We start from the raw sequence: 22,984 nt of genomic DNA, 5'->3' as shown, positions 1-22,984 counted from the left end.
TTTCATGGGGGGTTTGGGCACCGGGAGGATGCGCTTTTCGGCGGAACATACAGTCAAAGTTGTCTCTCCGACTCGTCCAGGGTTGTTTTAGTGGAGATCTGGATGTGTTTCGTGCTGGAATGAACAATGGTGCGGCTCTCTGGTGCTCCGGCCGGGGGCATGCTGTGGTTTCGGCTACTCTTGTTGTGCGTCGTGAAGTTGGATCTGGCAACCGGGCTCTCTACTTTCCAGGCTTTCTATCCTCCACCTGCGAACGGCTCGCTTCTCACACCTGCCCGGAGGACGGAGGGGGTCGTGCGGACCATTGACCGGATTTACCACGGAGGAGGGAAGGTGGGCTACCTGGTGTACCTGGATGGGAGCCGGTTTCAGCTGGACATGGAGAGGGACGAGGCAGTGCTGTCGCATCACTTCAGCCCCCAGTATGTGCTCGCTATGATGGGGGAGAGCCCCGCGCCTCTGCAGCGGGAGTGCGTGTACCGGGGGACAGTGGACTCCAACCAGGAGTCCCTGGCCGTCTTCAACCTCTGCGGCGGGGGTCTCGAGGGCTTCTTCGCCGTGGAACACGCGCGCTACACTATCACGCCGATCATCAGGGCGAAGGGACACGAGCACGACGTGCGCGCCCTGCAGGACAAGGACGCGGAGAGCGCGCTCCACTTGTTCACGCGGGAGAGCTTCAGCTTCGAGGCCATGCGCGAGGGGCGCGAGAGCTGCGGGACGCGAGACGGGCGCAGGGGACGCAGGGATGCCGCGGGAAAACGCCGGCGGAGAGGACGCGGGAACGGGAAACGGGGCAGACAGGGGCTCGACCCAGAAAACGAGGAGCACGACGGCGCGCACGGTAGGAGATGGTGGAGCCGGCTCGCCAAAGCGGCCGCTGTGGAGACCGGCAAGCGGAGCAAGAGGTCGGTCTCCCGCGCCAGGCACGTGGAGCTGCTCCTGGTGGCGGACGACTCCATGACCAAGAAATACGGCAAGGACCTGCACCACTACCTGCTCACGCTGGCCTCCATCGCCTCCAAGTTGTACGGGCACGCCAGCATCGAGAACCCCATCCGGCTGTCGGTGGTGAAGGTGGCCACGGTGACGGAGAAGGAGAAGGGGCTGGAGGTGTCCAAGAACGCGGCGGCCACCTTGAAGAGCTTCTGCAAGTGGCAGAACCAGCAGAACCCGCTGGACGACGACCACCAGCACCACCACGACGCCGCCATCCTCTTCACCAGGCAGGTAAACAAACTTTCCTCCCTCTTTCCGCACCTCCTGTCCACTCCTCCTCGCGCCTGGCAGGCTCACCGGGGCGCCAGGTCCGCCTTTCTTCAGTCCCACACACCGGAGGAGAGGCTGCATAGCGCCCCGGTGTGATGCCAAGGCAGGGCGGAGTGATGCCATGGTTTGTTTTTATTTTGATAGTGCACGCGATGGCAGCGTGGTTTACTGTAAGCAATAACGGCTCCTTAAGTCGTTTATTGTATCTGTTAAATACATAAAATACGTCATTGTTATAAAAAGAACACATATGTTCAATAAATCTTTTTTTTCTTATTTTTGTTATTCAAAAATATAGTATTTATTTTTTTATTTATAATATTTCAGCCCATTAAGCCTCCTTGACTAGTAGCCTAACAAACATCGTTGCTAAGCAACACATAAGCAGGTATGAGAGTTTGACTGGCACAGGTGTTTATATATTATAATATTTAGAGTAATGCGGTCACGGGTGTGCGTTTATACAGTAGGCTTTAATATTAATGGCTGTCATTCATATTTAAATGAACAGTTAAGCCTTTGCGATCACAGGTGTGTCTTTATCGGGTAGACCTGTTTTACAACGGGTTTGACCGTGACTCAGTCTACTATCTGCTACTATAAGCAGCTTTCCACAGGTTTATTGGTCATCTCCTTCTACTTGTATTTGATTCTCTCTCTTTCCTTCCTTCTCTCTCTCTGTCTTTCTGCTGATTCTCGCGTGTGTAATGCGGCGCAGCGTCTGTGAAACAGCCATAAAAACTGTATTTCCTGCGCCTGGTGTTTTTCTAGGCAGGCTCCTCTGTCTCCAGCCTCCCCCTCCCAGTCCCCTGACAGCCCAAAGCCTCGGAGTGTGTGCGATCTGAGGCGCGCGCCCGCGGCGCGCACGCACATTCTTCCCAGGGTAGGAGGATGTAGTTGAAATCAGCTGCTGGGTGCATTTCAGAAATATCCCTAATACCCCTTGAAACTGCAGTTAATTAGGTAGTCATCCCAGCCTAGCACTTCCTCTCTCTCTCTCTCTCTCTCTCTCTCTCTCTCTCTCTCTCTCTCTCTCTCTCTCCTTCTCTCCTTCTCTCCTTCTCTCTCTCATCACTCCAGTCCGCACATTTTTTCCCAGTTACTTTTCCAGCGTCTGTCAGCCGGGGCTGGGAGCTGTCAGAAAAACAAACACATCCACCCTGTGAGAAGCCATACGTTTACCTAGACCACACTCATTTATCCCTTCTTTCACCGTCTCTTTCTCTCCCCTCCTCCCTCCCTCCCTCTCCGGTCTGAAGCCGCAGGGCAGCAGCAAATCTCAGTGCATTTTTCACCCCTTCTGGTGTGGCTTGATGGCGGTTAGCTCCGCTTGATGTGTCAGATAGCTCTCCTTGGATTGCGGCGTGTTCAAGTCATGCAAGGTCTTGTCGTGGCTGAGGCGGAGAGGTATTACCTCGGATCTCCTGGTACCGGCGCCAAGTTGGCACCGCAGCTGGTAGTGCATACCTGAGGTTAGCAGGTTGGCAAAGTGGCACAGTTCCTGTGTGCCAGCCACCTCATGGCTCCCCGCTAACCCTGTGGCCTCTGCACCTGCATGGGCAAGACTGAAACTTCCCAGGCTGTAGTCTTGTGTGGTGCCATCCTCGGAGGATGGGTCGGGCATGGAACCGGCTGTCCAGATACCTCGCCCTGGCAGAGGCAGGGCAGGAAGGCGAGGATCTAAATGGACAGCGGACTGTAATGGGACATGACAGGCAGTGTGCTGTGTATTTTTTGTCTGTTCTGCTTGGGCTTTGAGCCTGCTCAGATACCCATCTTTGCCCTGGCACAGTCCTCAGTGTGTTCCCATCTACAGTGTCAGTGTCCTGCCACTGAGTTGCACCACTTTTTTGTATAGTCCATGTTGGGGTTTGACTGATATAGGTTTTTGAAGGTCGATACCAATATCAATTATTTAATATTGAAGTTGCCCATAGCTGTAGCATAGATATTTTGGTGCTTATAATCAATATCTTTAAATTTGACAATTTTCATGCCATAAGTTACAAGTATTCAGTGTTTCCCCCTTAAATGTATTCCTGTCAGAGTGGAAAAGCCTCTGAAACAGCACTTCCAGCATTTGACACTAAAACCTTCCACTGAAACCCAGACTAATGAAATTATTTTAGGGTTCACAGCTCCTTAGGGCAGGGTGACCCACCACACCGATTTAATGACAGGGGAAATTCTGAGATACATTAGGCCTTGAATGAAGAATGAAGACAACATGACTGTCTGGCAGATATCTGGTATTTAATAAAATGCCAATATCGGCCCGATATATGAGCCATAGTATACCATATATCAGTCTATCCATAATCCATGTCTCTATGTTTTACAGGCAGTGTATAGTGACATACATTGCTATGGATGTGTGAACAGGATCTATTATGGACATAGTTGGTACTGGAGGTCCGCTGCCCTCCCTGGTGTGGCTAAGGCAGCTAATATGTTGACTAACATGGATAAACCTCTGAGAGACACTGTGAGGTGAGTTCTGCAGGACAAGTCTGTGCAATTGCAGTTAAATCCGGTCAACATGTTGCTGTGTGCTTACTTGGCAGAGCCAGCACAGCTAATAGGTGACCTGCAATTAAGGTCATGACCTTAACGGAGGTGAAAGATTAAGTCAGGAAAGGAGCCATTTGCCTTACTTTAACTTTGACCTCTGAACTGTTTGGCTATTAAAGGCCATTATCAGGAGTCTGTGTTTTGGCTGAGCGCTTAGATTGCTGTTACTTTACTCTTGTGTATCAGTATCACAGGCAGACAAGCAAGGTTTAGGTTTGTTTACTTTTAAACACTGGAGGAAAATAGACCTACTTTGTGTGTTTCAGTGAAACTAGAAATTCTTCATCTGAAAGTCATATTCTTTAGGAATCTGTGTATTCACTCACATTGCAGCTTATGTATTCTAAAGAAAAATATCAGAACGTGATGTTTGTTAGAAGAGTACCAAATTATTATACCATTATACCAAATACCTATTTTGGAAAAAGCAGCTGAAGGTTATCATCCAATATCTTGAATATGGATGATCCAGTCTTGAAAAGTGTTCATTTTGCCTTTTCTTTACAAAGTATTAAAATTTGTTTTTGCTATTAATCATTCCATAAGAGTAGTTGTCAGAAGAGGAAAGGAGCCCACACACTGTCAAAAGTAGTAAGAGTAGTTGTGACATTTTTTCAAATTGCGGATATTGCATTTTGGCACAAAACTCCTCATTTTAGAAACAGGATAGGCCCATTAGTGCTTCACTGAGGGAATGCCAGTCAGGAAATAGCCTTATTTGGCTCAGGTGCCTCGTACCTTGTTGCATTTTGGCTTGAAAAAGAAAAGGGATTTTGATGTATGAGTGAGAGAATGTCAGTGTGCAAATTATTTTGTCAGGGCTTAGGAAACTTTGTAGCCAAAATAGAAAGTTACAGGGGGAAAAAAGGGAGTTTTGACTGTGTGTTACAACAAATGATCTTTCGATTATTCCATCGTACTGAATGCAACATAATGTACTTGAGTGATCATAGTTCAGCCGAAACTGTATTCTGCTCATCTTTCATCTCTGTGTTGGACCGACTGCGAAGTGGATCGTGATTATTGTAGACCGCTGAACTAGAAGTGAAGCTCATTCAAGACTTCATGCCTGTAAAGTCAGACCAGCCCATTGTTCGCAGATGGAGAGGGGGGGTGGGTGGTGGTGAGGGGGGGGGGGGGGGTTAAGGAGTGCACAGGGTTGGAGGGAACTGGTCTCTTTGTGGTCGGGTCCAATTACTCCAGCGCCGGCACCCCCGCACCCGGAGTGAGATGACCCGTGCGGCAGTGTCACCCGGTTCCACACATACCAGCACCAGAACAAAACAACAGACACATTGAGGGAACCCGGGCCGCTCTGACTGTGTGTGTGTGTGTGTGTGTGTGTGTGTGTACACTAAATGTTACGTCATAGCAGACCGATGCATGCCTGCGCTCCCTTATTGTGAGCTGGGACAGTAGACAAAGCCCTACTGTAAGGTGGACAGAGAAAGAGAGAGAGGGATTTGGAGATATTGACATACACACAGTGCGTTCACGCTACTTTTTCACTTTCTCATTTGCTTCATGCAGTAATACTCCAAATATTTGGGTAGGCATTGCTGGCAGCCGGCACTTGTCATGCCAGTGATATTTGAGCGTTGACTTTTTCAACTGTTTCCACCGGGGTTGAGGTCAGTTCACTTTCAATTCACTCAGTTCAAAACTACAATAACACAGATTAGAGACTTTGTTCTCCTTCATTTCTTTACATATTTCATTTTTATTTTAGGCGTTTATCTGACACTCTTATTCAGAGCGACTTACAGTGAGTGCATTAGTGGAGTGAGATTAAAATCCTAGATCACCAAAAGTACAAGCAAGAGGTCAAGGGTCAGAGCCATGCTGCCGTTACAATATTCCTGTGACAATAGAGTGATCATGTAAGAGAGAATAGCTAGAAAAAGAAATAAAATAAGAGCTAAGGAGAGAGGTAGAACAGATTTCTTTGGAGAGCAGTCAGAGTGATTAAAAGAGAGGGAATATCATTCATTGATATGAGGTACTTCTTAAAAAGATGAGTTTTCAGTCTACAGTGGAAGATGGGGCGTTCCCCTGCTATTCTCACTGGAGTGGGACGGTTATTCCAATTGTTTGGGAGTGAGGGAGGAGAAGAGCCAACATATGGGAGTGCAGGTCCCTGTTTACCAGAATCAGGGTTTTGAATTATTTTGATGAAATTCCACCTCCTGAATTGAGTGAATTAGAAGTGAGTTTGACCCAAACTATTGTAAATCACTTTGGATAAGAGCACCAGCCCAAATACCTAAAACGTACACAGAGAACAGCCTTATGTAATGATGATTGATGTAAGATACACATTGATGTAGACACAGCATGTACCTATCCGCAGTCCATTTCCTCTGCCGTCTCCTCCACATGTGTATAACACGTTTTCATGTCACTTATATGGGAACATGTGCACACGTGTATATTTTGGCGTGACGGATACGCTGCAATGTGCTCTCCTCCCTTTCCTGTGCTCTCGTCTCCTCTCCTCTCCTCTCCTCTCCTCTCCTCTCCTCTCCTCCCCTTTCCTCCACTTCCATCCTTTCTCCTTGGGTTTATTATTATCATGTATGTGTGAGTGTGGGTTTCTGGTGTCCTTGTATTTACCAGTTTCCCTGTGTCTGTATACATCACGTGTGTGTGTGTGTGTGTTTTCATGCAGTACAGTGTACAATTCCCACCCCTCGCCCTCCTCGCGACGACTTTCTCTATTTGTTTTAACTGTTCTCGATATTTCACACATGCTCTATTTCGTCTGCCATATGTTGACAACCTGCAGAAAGCTCTTGGATCCCAAACCCTCGACCCCCAATCTGTCGACATGCGCTGCGGGCCAGAGAGTTCAGTCCCTGCTAAAGCTGCCTGGTAACAACACACAAGCCTGCTTCACTCCACATAAAGCGATGCGTGAGCGACTGTAAATTGCGCTCCTGTTTGCAGTCACGGTCTGAAGATTCCTTTGAGTGCGGACGCGGCCGATTCATGTTTCCAGGCAAAGTCATTGCTCAGATGAAAAATAACAGTCCGCTCAGTTCAAGTGGCCATGCTGTTATCTTCTTAGTGAAGTGATTTTGCCAGTAGTTAACAAAATGCGTGACTTGAGCATTCAGTCATTTGTCCAATCAGTGGGAGATGAGCGTACTTAAAGATAGACAGGCTCATGTAGAAGTGAATGAGAGGTGTAAAGAGGCCAGTCATTACTAAAAATCTGCATTGTGTTCGCTATGATGCAGCTAAACATATCACAAAGCATTTCTGCACAGCACAATATGAAAACAGCATATTAAACTGCTCAAACAGAGGTAGAAAATGTTCTTTACGTCTAAACAAATAAGTGGGGAGATAGTCAAATTTGGCCCCACTCACTATCTAAGGGCAATCTCCTTTCTAGCCACACCTTGCTGTGATGTCTCTCATTGCTTTGGCAACCTGTCAATCACAGTGACCTCTCCAGTCATTGGTGGAGAGCTGGTCCCACTGGCTTTCGATTAGCAGGCTTGTTGCAATCAGTGTGCAGTGTATTTTCACTAGATTCATGAAGCTCACTAGCAAAATGGCTAAGTGCACTCTCTAAGAGGGATATTGTGTGTGTGTGTGTGTGTGTGTGTGTGTGTGTGTCTATGTGCGTGTGTGTGTGGTTAACAGAAGCCTTGACTCAAATTGCTAGTGGTTTTGTAACACAACGAGGGTGCATACTCCTGAATGATCGCACACACACATACACATGCACACACTCGTCTCCTGACCTGCACAACCAGCTTGCCACCTGTTCTTGTGGTATTTCGCCCAATGTTGCTGTAACTCCTTGTTCCCTCCATTCTTCTCTTTAATTTCCGCCCGTCCTCCCATCCTTTCCCTCCGGCGTCTGATTCCTGAACTTATTTCTCTTTCTCTCCCTCCCTCCCTGCTTTTCTCGTCTGTCTGCGAGAGGCCGCCGGGTGAAAACAAAGTCGGGAAGAGGAGATACGGAAGAAGAGAACAGCGCGGACAAGGATGTTAGTTTGGGTCCTTTAGCGACATTTCAGGCTTTTTCGACCCACCGCTCTGATTCATTCATTTCTAAAGGGAGATTCCCATTTTCCCGCTGTTCACCCACTTCCTGTGATACTGTGTTATCCTAATGAAATCCATGTATACACGAGAAAGTGGGACAAAAACAAAGTTCTCATGATAGAGCCTGGGAGGGATCGAACAAATAAATAAACTGGAAGGAGGTGTAAAGAAAGAGAGGGTGAAAGAGTGTGGGAAATGGGAAAAGAGAAACAGACCAAATTTAAAGACAAACACGCTTCTCTATACATTCTGTCACTGTCTGTGTCCCACTCAAAACAAACAGCCTTCCTTCATTGGGTTTCAAGCTTGTCTGCGCACAGAAAAATAAAAAAAAAACCTTCTTAGCATAGAGTTGGCTCACACATACACACATGCAGCGAGTGTATTTGACTTGCCCTTTGTTTTGCTGGTGTGTGTCCTGCAGTCACTTGGCAAGAGCGGGCTTTCCCTTCATGGACAGTGTGTGTGTGTGATTGTGCATATCTGTGTATGTGCTTGTATGTGTATGTGAGTGTGTAATTGTGTGTGTGTGTGTGTGTGTAAGGCGGTACCGCCCGGCCAGTCATGTGTGTGTGCGCAGAACACAGAGCGGTTTGTTCCAAGCTGATCCGCCCGGAACGGGTAAACACCCTCCCCAGAGAGCCTCTCACACATTACCCAGCAGGCCTGTCAGCACCACTTAACATGACGATTCATCCTCTCCACGGGATGTGGTGTGTATGTGTGTGTGTGTGTGTGTGTGTGTGTGTGTGTGTGTTCCTCGTTTGAATGTATGTACACACGCATGAATGTTTGGCTGCATGCCGCTCTATGTGAGTAAGCAAGCGTCTGTGTGTGTGTGTGTGTGTGTGGGCGCCCGAATGCACATATATATTGAAAGCATGTTCTTTCGCATTGTGAGAGTGTGTGTGCATGTGTACGTGGGCGCCCGTGTGCACGCGCCCATCGCGAGCGTGCGCTTGCACCCCAGGGTGACAGTGTGATTGACTGATTGATCTCTCTCTGCGCAGAGCGAGGCCAGCCAGCGCGCCCCGAGGCCTCATCTGCATGGATGTGTGTGGGAGTCGGCGCGCAGATCAATACACAGTGTACTCTGGCAGACAGAGAGAGAGAGAGAGATGGAGGAGAGAGAGGGAGGAAGACAGTGGAAGAAAAATGAAACGGGGAGAGGCTTTGAAAGAGAGAATAAAAGAGAATCGAGAGAATAAAGAAGAAGAAAGAGGGAGAGAGTGGATGTGATGGAGAGAAAAACAGAAAGAGGGAGGAGGAGAGACAGAAGAACAGTCGCCGAGGAAAGATGACTTTACCCAGTGTATATTAGGAATTCCTTCCATTTAGCGTTGTCACGATAAGTGAAATTCCGATACCACTTCAATAACATCGCAAAAGATTGAATTCAATATTGAATTTCATTAACTTTTGGTCAAATGTGTTTAGCAAGCTGAAATTCCATTTCAATGTCGCCTCCAGGGGGCATATACACACAGACTGGAATAGTAGAAGAAGAAGGACCGGAATAGACAGAGCTGTAGTCTGGCTCTCGACAAAATTCATCATCGAACAGCTGAAAACATGGCAACAGCTTCAAACAGTCCCATGTCAAATATTTTGAACAGAATCCCACGCCACCGAAACTGGTTGGCAAAACTGGGCAAATGTTGTCCAAGTCAAGTGTGGTAACTTATCAAATATTCTCAGAGACTGTGACATTGCTTGGTGGTTTTTCTTGTTTGCCGTGGTATTGTAGTAGTATCAGATTTTTAGATATTAAACTTAGTATTGTATCAAAGTCAAAATACTCCTTCCTTATTCAGTTGTTCCCGTCTTTGCACAACCCATGCCTCAGTTGTCTCAAGGCTTAGAAATCCTGCTTAAACCCGTCTCCCCCTCAAGACTGAAGTGGATTTAATGGGTGAAATCAATAAGGGATCACAGCTTTTGCTTGTCGTCACTTGCTCGAGTCTGAAGAGCAGGTGGTCCCGGTATCTGGTAGATTCAAAAGAAAGACACGTAGACGTATGGAAACGTGTTTTTGAGAGGGAAAGATCCCGGGCAGACAGGCATCCTAGAGGGCAAGACAGAAGAGCAGCAGACAGAGCCGAGGCTGAAGCATGTAGGGGGCTGAACAGGAAGGAGCATGATAGCTGGAAGGTCCTTTATTAAAATCCAACATTTCATTTCCCTGCTGCCCGAGGAAAGGGAGATGGTTGTTACAGCTATTTCTTTCATGAAGGCACAGAGGGACGCATTACCGAAAGATTCCCGAGGGCAACATATCCATCCGTGTTCAAGGCTATGACTGACATTCTCAGTGTGTTTTGCTGTTGAAGACGCTGCCTGCATGAACACGATTTTAAGTTTTACACTGCACTGCAAAAACATGCATCTAAAAAGTCATTTAGTTTGGTATTAGAGTCTTACAATCTTGTTTTTCCTTAAACCAAATGAAAAAAAAACGGTATTGGTATAATTCCACTTGCAGTTCATAATGCAGTGTATTTCCAAGTGCATTTTAATCTATTTAAGGAATTTAGGGAATCTTGAAACAAGTGCATATATGTTGAAATAAGGCAGATCACTCAAGATAAAGGCATCGCTGGCATGAAAGTAAAACTCACTAAAGATTATCACTCAAGCTATTTGCTGACAAAAGATTTACATTTTTGTTGAGATGAGACAGTTGTATTTTTGAAATATTGAGCAATTAACATCCTTCGGTCATGTTATTTACACTACCAGTCAAATGTTTGGACCCACCTGATTGAATGTACTATGTTTGTCATTCTCTTAAAGCCATTTTGATCTAAAGGCTTATGCTTAAATGCTTGAAATGTGTTTTTTAGACAAATATAAATAGTGAAGTTGATCCTATGTATGAATTTCTCTCCAAAGCCTTTGCCTTTCCATCAAGGCAAAGGGCGGCTACTTTAAAGAATCTAAAATATAAGATAGTTTTGATTTGTTCAACACTTTTTTTGACCACTGCATAATTCCATTTGTGTCGTTTCATAGTTTTGATGTGTTTACTACTATTCAAAAATGTGAAAAATAGTAAAAATAAAAAAAAATGTGTGTGTTTGGTGACTGATAGTTTGTCCAGTTGAGACCTAGAATGGCTGGTACATGAGAGACTTGGCCAGGACGGCAGTAGCGGCTCACTGACTGTAGCTGTTTCCTCTGCTCAGGACCTGTGCGGCCACCACTCCTGCGACACCCTGGGCATGGCGGACGTCGGCACCATCTGCTCTCCGGAGAGAAGCTGTGCCGTCATCGAGGACGACGGGCTTCACGCCGCGTTCACCGTCGCGCATGAGATAGGTAGGCATGGATACACACACACACACACACACACCTACACACAAACACTGACGCAGGCACGCCGGAGCATGCGCTTACACAATCTCTCAGCACATCTTTATTGTTGATTAATATCATGCAGGTATTGTTTGATCTCATACACCTGATACCTGAGCACTCCATGTCTGTTTTCTTTTCTCATTCCTGCTGCGTGATAGATCTCCGAAACCGTGACGACTCCCATCATCATATTTCCCTCTCTATCTTTCTCTTTCTCTCTCTATCTCGATTTCTATCTCTCTCTGTCTGTCTTCATTCCTTTTTGCACTTTTTCTGTCATTCCTACTTCTGTCTGTTTCTCTTCCTCTCTATCTCTCATTTTTCTCTCATTTTTTTTGTTTTCCTGGCAATAAAAGTCAGTAGATTAACTTTCTCCTGAGTCAAGGAAAGAGGGATATTGATACAAGTCAGAAACACTGGAGGGATCTTCCCAATGTCAGGATATAGTTGAGGTGTTTGAGTCTTGTTAGAGCTCAGATAAGAGTGGATTTTGTCTGCTACAAAGTAATAAACGTATGTATTTAAGAGGAAAGTGGCCATGACTGTGCACCATCACTCCCTTTCCGTTTGTCTTTCACTGTCTCTCTTATGCACGTGCAGTCAAACTCCCTCCACCTTGTACCTATAACCTCCCAGTCAAATGTCCTTTCTCTCTCTCTCTCTCTCTGTCCCAGGTCACCTGCTGGGCTTGTCCCACGACGACTCCAAGTTCTGCGAGGAGCGCTTCGGGGCCAGCAGCGACAAGCGGCTCATGTCCTCCATCCTGACCTCCATCGACGCCTCCAAACCCTGGAGCCGCTGCACCTCAGCGACCATCACCGACTTCTTCGACGACGGCAACGGTGAGTCTGGGAGGAGGGAGGGGAGGCAAGGGGGGGGGGGGGGTAGGAGCAAAGGGACAGGGGAAGGATGGGTTCATGCTTGTGGTTCAGGCAAATTTGTAAACAGCATCTGTAAGTCTTTAAATCTGTCAGATGTCAGCATAGCAAGAACTCTTCCTAGCCAATTTTGTAAGACTACATGTCGCTTTTCTTTTCATTTTGGAACAAATCTCTTTATATCTTGATATGTAAGCATTTATTGTATTTATTAGTCTATTTAATCCCATTTACAAACCAGATACTGGCTGAAGAAGAGAGAAGTTGCGCTGCAGGCAAAAGACAATTGTCTGGACAGGAAATCAGAGCTTTATCCAAGATGAGCCACACTTTGCATAGTTTCATTAATTAGTTTCATTCATGAATGCCAGATGAGCATTGTTGGTTGACATTTTACTAGGCAGCTCCATTACTTGCAGCATGGTTCATGTGCCAACGGTATCATTTCAGGCTTGGCAATGTCTGTTGCTGTTCCACCACTTTTATTGAGTGACAGGCCAACTCAAGGTCTAGTTTGGCAATAGGCTAAAATAGATTGGCAAACACCAGGAACAGGCAGCAGGGAGGGCCAAGAATCTGCAGGGGATTTCACTGATTAGCACATCCTCAACAGAGAGGAGGAACTAACCGGTGAAATCACCTGATGTAGTGTTGGTTGGAATGAAAAGCTGCTCGGCCCTTCATGGCACATGGCCACCCATCCCTGCACACCCCAGTCAACAGACTAATCCAGAGTGGCATATAATCTCAAAATGTGGTTGCCTGACAAAAAAAAAGACCGCAGACCCCCTTTTTAAAACCCCCTCCTCCTTCTGTCCTCTCCTCCGTAGCTGAGTGTCTCCTGGACCCTCCTCGCCAGCCCCTGCTGGGCCCCGAGGAGCTCCCGGGGCAGAGCTACGACGCCGTCCGCCAGTGTCGCCTGGCCTTCGGCCCCGAGTACACGGTGTGCCCGGGCATGGACGTGTGCGCTCGCCTGTGGTGCGCCGTGATTCGCCAGGGACAGATGGTGTGTCTGACCAAGAAGCTGCCGGCCGTGGAGGGCACACCCTGCGGCAAGGGACGCATCTGCCTGCAGGGGAAATGTGTGGACAAGACCCGCAAGAGGCACTACTCGGTAAGAGAGAGAGAGAGATGGATGGATGGTATGAGGGAGAACGGTTGAAAAGGACACGTAGTGTTTGGATACAAGAGGTGTGTGAGAGAGAGAGGAACAAAGAGGGAGAAAATCAAAAATAGATTCCTTTTGTAAAATTATCCGTTCTTGTTAAAGGCCTTTTTATAGTTCAAGAAGTGATATTTTAAGCACAAACCAAACACACTTGCACAAACTTGTGTTTGGGAAAGAGAGAGAGAGAGACAAAGAGATGGAGGAATAAACTTTAGGTACAATACATAGGACAGCTACTCAGAAAGAAAAGGATGAGGTAGAGAGGGAGACAGAGACACCTAAAGTGGAAAAAATGTCATGGGGTATATGTATGACTTCATTGTGTGGTCTGATTTTTTGTGCCACTGATGATTTATGTTACTTGTTCTAAATTCAATTTAGCCTTAATGAGTTAAAGGACCGAGTGTGTTTCTGGCAGGCTCTTGACACTGTGTGTGTGTGTGTGTGTGTGTGTGCGTGTGTGTGTGTGTGTGAGGGAGGAAGAGAGAGCGAGTTGAAAAGGAGGGGAAAGAAGGAAAGAATATTTTCTTTGTGTTTATTTGTCACATGACATTTGAAGAGTCTGACTGGATCCTTGGCAGACTGTGTGTGTGGAGTCGGCCCAACTTCTGACTCGCTTCGCTTTCGCTGCCTGGTGTGACGACCAGTTTACTGCTCACACAAATGTTAAGCCTTCCATTTTAGATGGAGCCTCAACCGCTGACTTCAAAACCTTTGAGCCTCCGTATATTTCTTTTGGTATGATTGCAGAATAAGTAGCTTTAACCGTGGAAAGAAATGGTTCAATTAATGGTTCTATTAAAACACAGCAATGGCACTAAATGATGCGTTAATGTGGAAAAATTTGATCCAACAAAGCTCTTCAGAACTTTTGAAGGATCGTAGAATTAGTTTTCTCTCGTAAAAAGTCAAGTGCTACTCCTCCAGTCATTTTTATCACCGATGACTCATGCGCCACTGGTTGGAAAAACACAGGAATATGTATCTTGATCAGAAGTCCATGTTAGCATCAGAATTTGGTTCAGACTGCGCCTCCGGGGGGAAACGTGAGCTAGCGCTGTCAGGCCACAGATCCAGTTATGCTGTCCTGAAGAATGGCTTTGAACATGACATTAGTGACTCTCATTTTCATCACATGCAATTTTATCACATGCGGATGGCCTCATTCCTCTCTCTCTCTCTCTCTCTCTCTCTTTCACATCACACTGCATGACTAGTCTGTCTTGATCGCGAATCCCTCTCCAAAGGGGTTTCCCCGCGACACGTGGCCTGGCCGAGAACTAATCTGACTTCCAACATGTCTGATAAGCGCTAATTGTCCTCTCTCATCTCCCTCCCTCTCTCTCTCCTTCACCCTCCTCCTTCATTTCTCTTCATCTCTGTCTGATCTCGCTCTCTCTCTCTCTGTCATTTCCTCCCCCTCCTCATCTCTTCTGTCTCTCCTCCTGCTTTCATCTTCCCTCTCTCCTCTTCTCCCTCTCCCAGGCGTCCAACCACGGCAGCTGGAGTTCGTGGGGTCCCTGGGGTGCGTGCTCTCGCTCTTGCGGAGGCGGGGTGCAGTTCGCCCAGCGTCTGTGCAACAACCCGCCGCCGCGCAACAACGGCCGCTACTGCACGGGCAAGAGAGCCATCTATCGGTCCTGCAGCGTCACGCCGTGCCCCGCATCCAGTGAGTGTGACAGGCTGCCAGACTCTGAGACTCAGATACACACACACACACACACACTCATTACTACATATCACTGCTGTCAGGTGAAAAACCTTGTGCCTCCAAAACTGCAAAGCCAAAGAGCAGTAACTGTAGGAGGAGAGAAATTGAGAAAAGTGACTTCAATGTTTATCTCCTTTCCCAACAAAACTACTGTTGGTAATATAATTGGATAATGTATCATTTATAAGCATTTGTGGGTATAATTTATGTTGATGAGAAATCTAAACCCCCGTTATAATTCTTGACCTTTAAAGCACACAGAAATAGCCACTGCTGTTTGCCTTTGTATGGAAGAAATGTGTCTGGGTTTTCAGGAATTATTATTATTATTATTTTAAATTATGTAGCATACAAAATAAGTAGTCCTTCATTTCTTTCTAACCTTTTTTGCTGGAACTTTTCTGCAGCTAAGAACCTCCGCCAGGAGCAGTGTGAGGTGCGCAACGGACCCCAGACAGATCCGAAGGGGGTGAAGACCTTCGTGGAGTGGGTGCCGAAGTTCGCAGGAGTCCTGCCTAAAGACGTGTGCAAGCTGACCTGCAGGGCAAAAGGAACAGGATACTATGTAGTCTTCTCTCAGAGGGTGAGTTTTAGAAGAGCTTTTAGTAGAGTGGTGCTGTAATAAACATTATTATTTTTATGGTTATGGTTATTGCACACCTATAAAGGTCCTTATTGTTGTACTTATTGTTATGCTAGACAATTTCTTAATTGGAGCAGTGAATTCATAGAAACTTCATTCATTCATTCATTCATTCATTCATTCAAGACACCACTTACATGTATTGAGGACCAGTTTTAGGACTATGCATCTCATGATGATGATGATGATGATAAACATGATAATGATAATTAATGCTGATAGTGACGAAAGATATGACAACCATGATGATAATGACTATGGTGATTCACCATTTTTGTGGCACTGTAGATGGGCAACAAAGTGAGACCTTGTCAAAAACGTATTCAGATGTTTCCTGGCAACAAGTTGATCCTATTTGATTAAAGCAACAATGCTGAAACAACTCTGTGTACTGTTGCCTGTCGGAGTTACCCAAAAAGGATGCAGTGCTCTGTGACAACAACAATAATATTGAAGACAATAATGAATATATGACTTTGTCCCTCTGTAGGTGATAGACGGGACAGAGTGTCGTCCTTACAGCAGCTCGGTGTGTGTGAAGGGGAAATGTGTACGGACGGGCTGCGACGGCATCATCGGCTCTAAGCTCCAGTTTGACAAGTGTGGTATATGTGGAGGAGACAGTACAGGCTGTATACGAGTAGTGGGCAACTTTACCAAGAAGAGGTGAGGAGAAGACATGCGTACTGTATAAACAGACACTGTGCATGTTAGGACTTGGAGTGATCCTAAGATTATAGAAAAACCTATATTAAAAATCAAATACACAGGCGTGCATGCACAGACATTCACTCACATGCTTGTAAACCATAAAGAGGAGTCTTAACGTTAAGAGATTAAAATAGAAACTGACTTTATTATATCACTTAAAGAAAGGCCTACTATTTCTCACCGGAGACAATATCACACATTTGTTCATTTCTGATTCTTCTGGTTCAAAGTCTGTTTTCCAATAAGACAACTGCAGATCTGACCCCTCTCTCTTCTCCTCCCCTTCTCTCTCCTGCTGAACAGTAAGGGCTACACTGACGTAGTGAAGATCCCCGTGGGCTCCACCCACATCAAGGTCCGCCAGCACAAGGCCAAGGACCAGACTCGCTACACCGCCTACCTGGCTCTCCGCCGGCCCAACGGCGAGTACCTCCTGAACGGCAAGTTCATGATCTCCACCTCAGAGACGATCATCCCGCTCAACGGCTCTGTGCTCAACTACAGCGGCTGGAGCCAGAGGGACGAGTGGCTTCACAGCATGGGCCCCGGGGCCCTCCAGGAGGCCCTGGTGGTCCAGATCCTGGCGACGGACGCTAAAAAGCCCCTGGATGTTCGTTACAGTTTCTTTATGCCGCGCCGGACGGCCCCGCAGCAGCAGCCGCCGCCTCCTGCGGTCGTCCCCAACCAAAAGTCGATCCCTCTGCTCAGCAGCACGACGGTCTCAACCACGACGAGGACCACCACCACCAGCAGCACCACTACATCCACCTCTGCACCCCCTCCGCCCACGGCCCCGGGTCCCTCCACCGCACCGCCGGGGCCTCAGTGGGTAACGGGGTCCTGGATGACCTGCTCCAGGACTTGTGACACAGGCTGGCAGAGCCGGACGGTGCAGTGTAAGGACCGGGAGGGCAAGCTGTCCAAGGGCTGCACCCTGGGCGCCCGCCCCTCCGCCTTCAAACACTGCCTGGTGAAGAAGTGCTGAGGCGGCAGGAAGACAGAGACTGAGTCGAGGATCAAACAAGTCGTAAGAAGAAGTTATAATCTGTAACTCTAGCTCTGAAAGGGGTCGTCAGTGCTGGATGTAGGACCTTGAATGGGACAGTAAATTTAAGATGTAGAACCTTAATAGGACCGTGAATGTGGGCTGAAGGGGGGTGGACCAAACACACAGAGACTCAGAGACAGAAGACTCTGCCTTCACCCCTACTTGCCTTGCCCCTATATGCCAGAGAAATGTCCTGGAATTGTAAAAGCTATGCAGAGGACATTAAGTATGGAGGACAATTTCCATATAAAGTGCAAATAGCTGGGACAGTTGCCAGGCCCTGGCATAGCTAAGGACTTACGTTGCATGTCATTTACATGTGGACAATAATTGTCTGTCTGTCCTGTCGACTCCCATCCCTGGAGGCTCAGTGTGTATTGCCCTGTAATGGTATGTGTGTCATGTTGATTTTTTATGCTATTCCATATGTTCTTATCACTGTGGGGTTTTGGAAGTTTGTCCTTTGTCCTGTTTGTGTCCCAGACAACCGCCCCAACCATGGGAAGCACTCATTATCCACTCTCTCATTTTCGTCGAATCACGTCCCCATCCCAACCCCTATGCCCCGCCCACAAGACCCCGCCCTGTCTTATTTGACTGGTCTGCCCAACTTCCTCTGTGGACTGAAAACCAGGAAGCAAGACGAGGAACTGGAAGAACATAAAGTAGTTCCCATTCCAAACGAGTTCCCATTACAATTCTAAAACAAAAGAACAGGAGGACAGAGGACAGATTAAGATCCCAAACGTTTACTTGCTAACCGAGGATGCATCGGATGACGACTCGGCCGACGAGAACGAATGGGAAGCCCGAGCATCGCATCCAAACAGCGCTAGAGTCTATGGTACAAAGCCGGTAGAACCAGCTGGGAAACCGAACACCTGTGTGTCTTAACTGACCGCGTCAAGACCACAGTCCATCTTGGATTTGATAATCGCCTACAGTGTAGAAACGACAGCATGGTAGAAAGAGAGAGTACTGTGGCCTTCAGAGGACAAACCTTGCAACTGTAAGATTGACAAAGGGGCAAGGCGACCATGACACTCTATAACCTATAGAGTATATGATTTTGACATGTAAACAGGTTTGGGGCAATGCTTGACATTGTGTGTGTGTGTGCGCGTGTGTGCGTGTGTGTGTGGTGTGTGCACCTGCTTGCACCTGTGTGTATCCCTGTGCCCACGCCTGTGTTTAAAACACATATGTAACATAAACATATGTGACACAATAGTGTTTTTGTCCTCTACTGCATCTATAAGCTCCTTGTATCTTCCCTCTCAGCTCCGTCAGGTTTACGTTCCCTGTGTTTTCACACCGACCGTCTGCCTCTCTGTTTGTTTGTCTGTTTATCTGTTTAGGAAACAAACAACACTAGTATGACAATGTGTGCCCTGGATACTCGCAACGACAGCAAGAGGGAAACTAACCCTGTCCTTATGCAATTCAACTCCACCTCACTCTCTCTCTGTTTTTCCCTCTCTGTCTCTCCCTCTCTTTTCATCACTCAATCCCTATTCCAGGATCCACTCATCTATCCAGTCGCTTCATTCACTAGATTGACACTACCAGACCTTGGAGAAGTAGTATTTGCAAATGAATCATTCATTTTAACCCGTTTTCCTCCCTGATGGGCGGCGTTTGCCACATCACAACAATTCCGTTTGTGCCAGCAGATGATCCATTACAGAAAATAGAATTTCAAATACCTTCCTGTGATTATCTAAACTTTCTGGCACTCATTTTATTTTCCTGTGTGGCAAGCCCCACCCATCTGGCACCTATGTAGGATAAAACAAACCATCCAAAATATTCGCAAATACTATTTCACCCAGGTCGACATACCACACACTCTCTTCCCTCGCCCATTCAGATTTACACAAAGAATACACAATGTAAACATATTTTTATACAATTAATAGATCTCTCATGTATGTGTTAGTATTCAACCATATTTACACAGAAAAACACATGCAAACACACACACACACACATTTAAACAATGCATCTTGTACACAGTATTTGCATAACAAACACACATGCATGTATGCATACTCACACAAACTATACATTTTTAAAAATTATACACACATTTTTGAAAATTCACACTCATTTAGACACATAATAGCACCACACACACACACTCAACACACACACACACCCTACTCGGACTCTTCCAGTGGGGAAAGACCCTTTCGCTGAACGACAGAAACACAGCACTGAACTTGTAATTTATTGTTTGTACAACTGGTATGTGTGAATAAAAAACAAACGTGATGAGTTTTATTTATTATGGTAATTTTGTATCAAATTACTATTTAACTTAGGAATATGACTGTGCAGAATCATTCCTTTGTAAGAAAATAGTGTTTTTTTTCTAGTCATCCACATGAATATATGTACATAAAAATCTATATATTTAAATATCTGTGTATCGGTGTCGTTCATTTTATCTTGGGTGTGATGCCTTTAGGGAAATGTCGCATACACACACAAAAGCGAGTCTGTTTCATCTTATATTTTTATCTCGGAACAAGTGAAAACATGGAGTCATCAACACATTATTGATGCATCAAAGTTTCTGTTGGTTGTTTTGTAGTCTGTTGCATGATGTGTCAGGAAACCTAGTTGAAAGCAGGTTATGTGGAGAAACAGGTTGCCCACTACTTCAACCATATATTAACCATACTGCTATAGCATAATGAGACCAATAACAAGTTAGGGTTAGTTAGTTAAAAGTATAAAAATTGAGTGTTATTGGTGTATCATCCTTCTCACTGCTGACACTTTACGTTTAGACAGCAATGAAAAGATCAGATCTGACATATAAAGTGACCACAGATTTGAAGTGTCTATGAAGAAGCAAAGGTGTCATTTAGCAGTCAATAGGCAGAGCATGGCACTAACATCACCAGGGTTAGAGGTTAAATTTACACTGATGCCACCCATGCTGAAGATGTACTTTATGCGCTTATTTTGGTTGCAAAGACGAAAGACAAAGCAGCAAACAGTCAAGTGGTGAAATCCCTCATGTGCTCATCCCACCTCTACTCCTCGCTACTTTCACAATGTCTGAATAGAAGCATGAATATTGAGCGGATTGCCCTCTCTTCTTTGGAAAAATAAAAGTCAATCCAAATTTTTTCCCTGGCAGCAAGTCAAGATGCTCATGTGGTTAAATCAACAATGCTGAGGCAACTCATTGGATAAAGTTGGCCTGTGATGAGTCAGCTGAATGAGCTGAATGTCAAACATTTGTATGTCATTTGCATGGCTAGACCAAGTCAGTGTGCTACAGTTGATTCCTGGCAATGGTAGGCCGAGACAGTGTGTGTGATGTCACATGTTCAGTATTATCAGACACACTCTGCAAAGTCACAGGTTGATAAGACAAGACAAGATGAACTTGATTCATCTATATGGAAATTGCATGGCAGCAGCAGCAGAGAACAAGGAAGTAGCAAAACGGACAGTAAATTCAACATGTTGAATATTAAAGACAGTCTTCATCATGCTAAAACGCAGCTGTTATTGGCTAGAAAGAATCCTCTAAATGTTGACTAAAGACAGATTTACAGATTTAAAGGCGTCCGCAGTTTACAGATCTATAAACTCGCACACTAGCGCAAAGAGCACATAAGCAGGATGTGCAAACGTGCATCATCCATTACCCACGTTATGAGATTTACAGAGCAGATGTGCCGATCTGCATCGTTAGCTGTTCACACTCAGATTTACAGATGGAAGTCATCTGTGAGCAGAAACGTGCCTATAGAAATATGTGCCTGCTCATGTACAGAGGAGTACAGACGAGTTCGCACGCATCTCTGTGTAGGCGCTGCTGCAGGCCCAAACAGATTGAGTTATGACAGGACTGTCACCACTGTGTAGCCTCTTGGAAAAATATGGGATATGTGGGAGAAAAATGCCTCCCACACCATTAACGATATGCTAAGATCTCTCTCTGACTTCATGTTGATTTTTCCATTACTTTACTTTAACTTGTTATGATAAATTATGATGAATCTTGGCTATATCAACAGCAGTATTCCATTTCATACCGTAACAACAAATTCTCCTCAGCACGGGTTTTCATTCCAACCAAACACCACAGCATCTGATCTCACTGATTGGCGCCTTCAAGGAGGGACTAATCAGTGAAATCAGCTGCTCTAGTGTTTGGTTGGAATGAAAACCTGCAGACTCCTGGGTCAGGATGGCACTTGGTTGAAGACTATGGCTCTAGAGGGATTGTTTACTGGAGAGGAGCTGACCTCACCAGGCCCAATCCAAGCCTAAAAACCCTTATGAGGCGCTCCAGTTTGCCAGAGTTCTTACAGTTATAATGGTTATAATATATTTGTCAGTGTTCATTTAGCTCTGACAGAGTACAAATCAACATTCTGCCAGTGTTTATACAAGAACACACCCATTACAGTTAACACTTTTGGATTGTTTTGAACAGCCATCCCAGAGTCATATCAGCGCTATGAGAGGACAAACAACTCTCCAACACTTCTCAACTCCAAATAACTGTCACTGAAAAATCAACACTTATTACCACTGGAAAATGTGCTGTATATCAGTATTTTCTTATTACATCTTTGTGCATTGATTAAAGTAACCCATGTTTTTTGCCCTATTGCCCAATTTCTGACAATATTGTCCATCTCCATTGCCTCTAAAAGTTGCCCAGATATCATCACCCTACATTGCAATTCTGACCCAGGATCAGCACCTTGAAGCAGAAGCAGCTCTCAGCCCATGACGCCACACAGTACAGATTTATTAGTGAGCCTCTGCTGCCTCCATGCGGCCGGTATCCTCTACTCTGCAGCCTTACTGGTCTCTAAATGTGATGCCGCAGCGCCACCTGTCGGCCGAACTGGTGATCGGTCTCTCAAGCCGTGGAAAGTGTCTGCAGCAGGGTTGGGGATTTTCCTTGGCTCACACCTTCCATCTACTGGAAAATCACGAAGCTGCAGCTATTCATGTTTCTGACCTGTTGCTTTTAAGGTGGACTTCCATAATCTGTGCCTTTATACAGACTGATCAGTGAAGTTTGTTTTGGTGAGACAAACTTTAACTTCTGGTGCACAATCCATGCCACTATTAGGCCTCACGCACCATTTTAAAGAAAGTCGTTGCAGTGGAAATTAGCCTAATAAGCTTTTTTGAGGTCAGTCTAATTCATTTTGTACCTGTAAAGATTTTGTATACCATCAGTAGTCTCACCACAGGTCATAATCAAAATCATTGGTCATTTTTTTGCTCATTCCACACTGTCCTTTCAACTTGTCCCCCAAGAATCACTCAATCTCTCACTCCAATATTCCTATAATATGACATAGGGACCTACAGTGTGCTGTAAACAGTAGTGAGTTTACAGTAAGTTTACTATAAGTCTATTAACCTTAGGTCTCCTATAGTATTATATTCTTATAATATTCCTTTAGGGACTTATAGTTTTGCTGTGATATTTAGGGTCCGTATAGTAGCCTATTCTTTCAAATATTATTGTGTTACTTTAGTTCTTTTTCCTAAGGGACTGTTCCTGAACAGTCTGAATTTT

At 45.7% G+C, this 22,984-nt stretch overlaps 1 protein-coding gene across 1 annotated transcript; it reads left to right on the top strand.

Moving 5' to 3' along the window:
* adamts5 (ADAM metallopeptidase with thrombospondin type 1 motif, 5 (aggrecanase-2)) lies at positions 1–19,806 on the top strand. Its single transcript, XM_078291124.1, has 8 exons — positions 1–1,230; positions 11,085–11,217; positions 11,931–12,098; positions 12,965–13,248; positions 14,788–14,971; positions 15,421–15,596; positions 16,147–16,322; positions 16,671–19,806. The coding sequence occupies exons 1-8, from the start codon at positions 127–129 to the stop codon at positions 17,350–17,352; spliced, it is 2,907 nt and encodes a 968-aa protein (XP_078147250.1). The 5' UTR covers positions 1–126; the 3' UTR covers positions 17,353–19,806.
* Positions 19,807–22,984: the final 3,178 nt, after the last annotated feature.

Source organism: Centroberyx gerrardi, chromosome 21, assembly GCF_048128805.1.
Source record: "Centroberyx gerrardi isolate f3 chromosome 21, fCenGer3.hap1.cur.20231027, whole genome shotgun sequence".
In the NCBI taxonomy this organism is placed as follows: domain Eukaryota; kingdom Metazoa; phylum Chordata; class Actinopteri; order Beryciformes; family Berycidae; genus Centroberyx; species Centroberyx gerrardi.
This window is presented reverse-complemented; position numbering and strand designations above follow the sequence as displayed.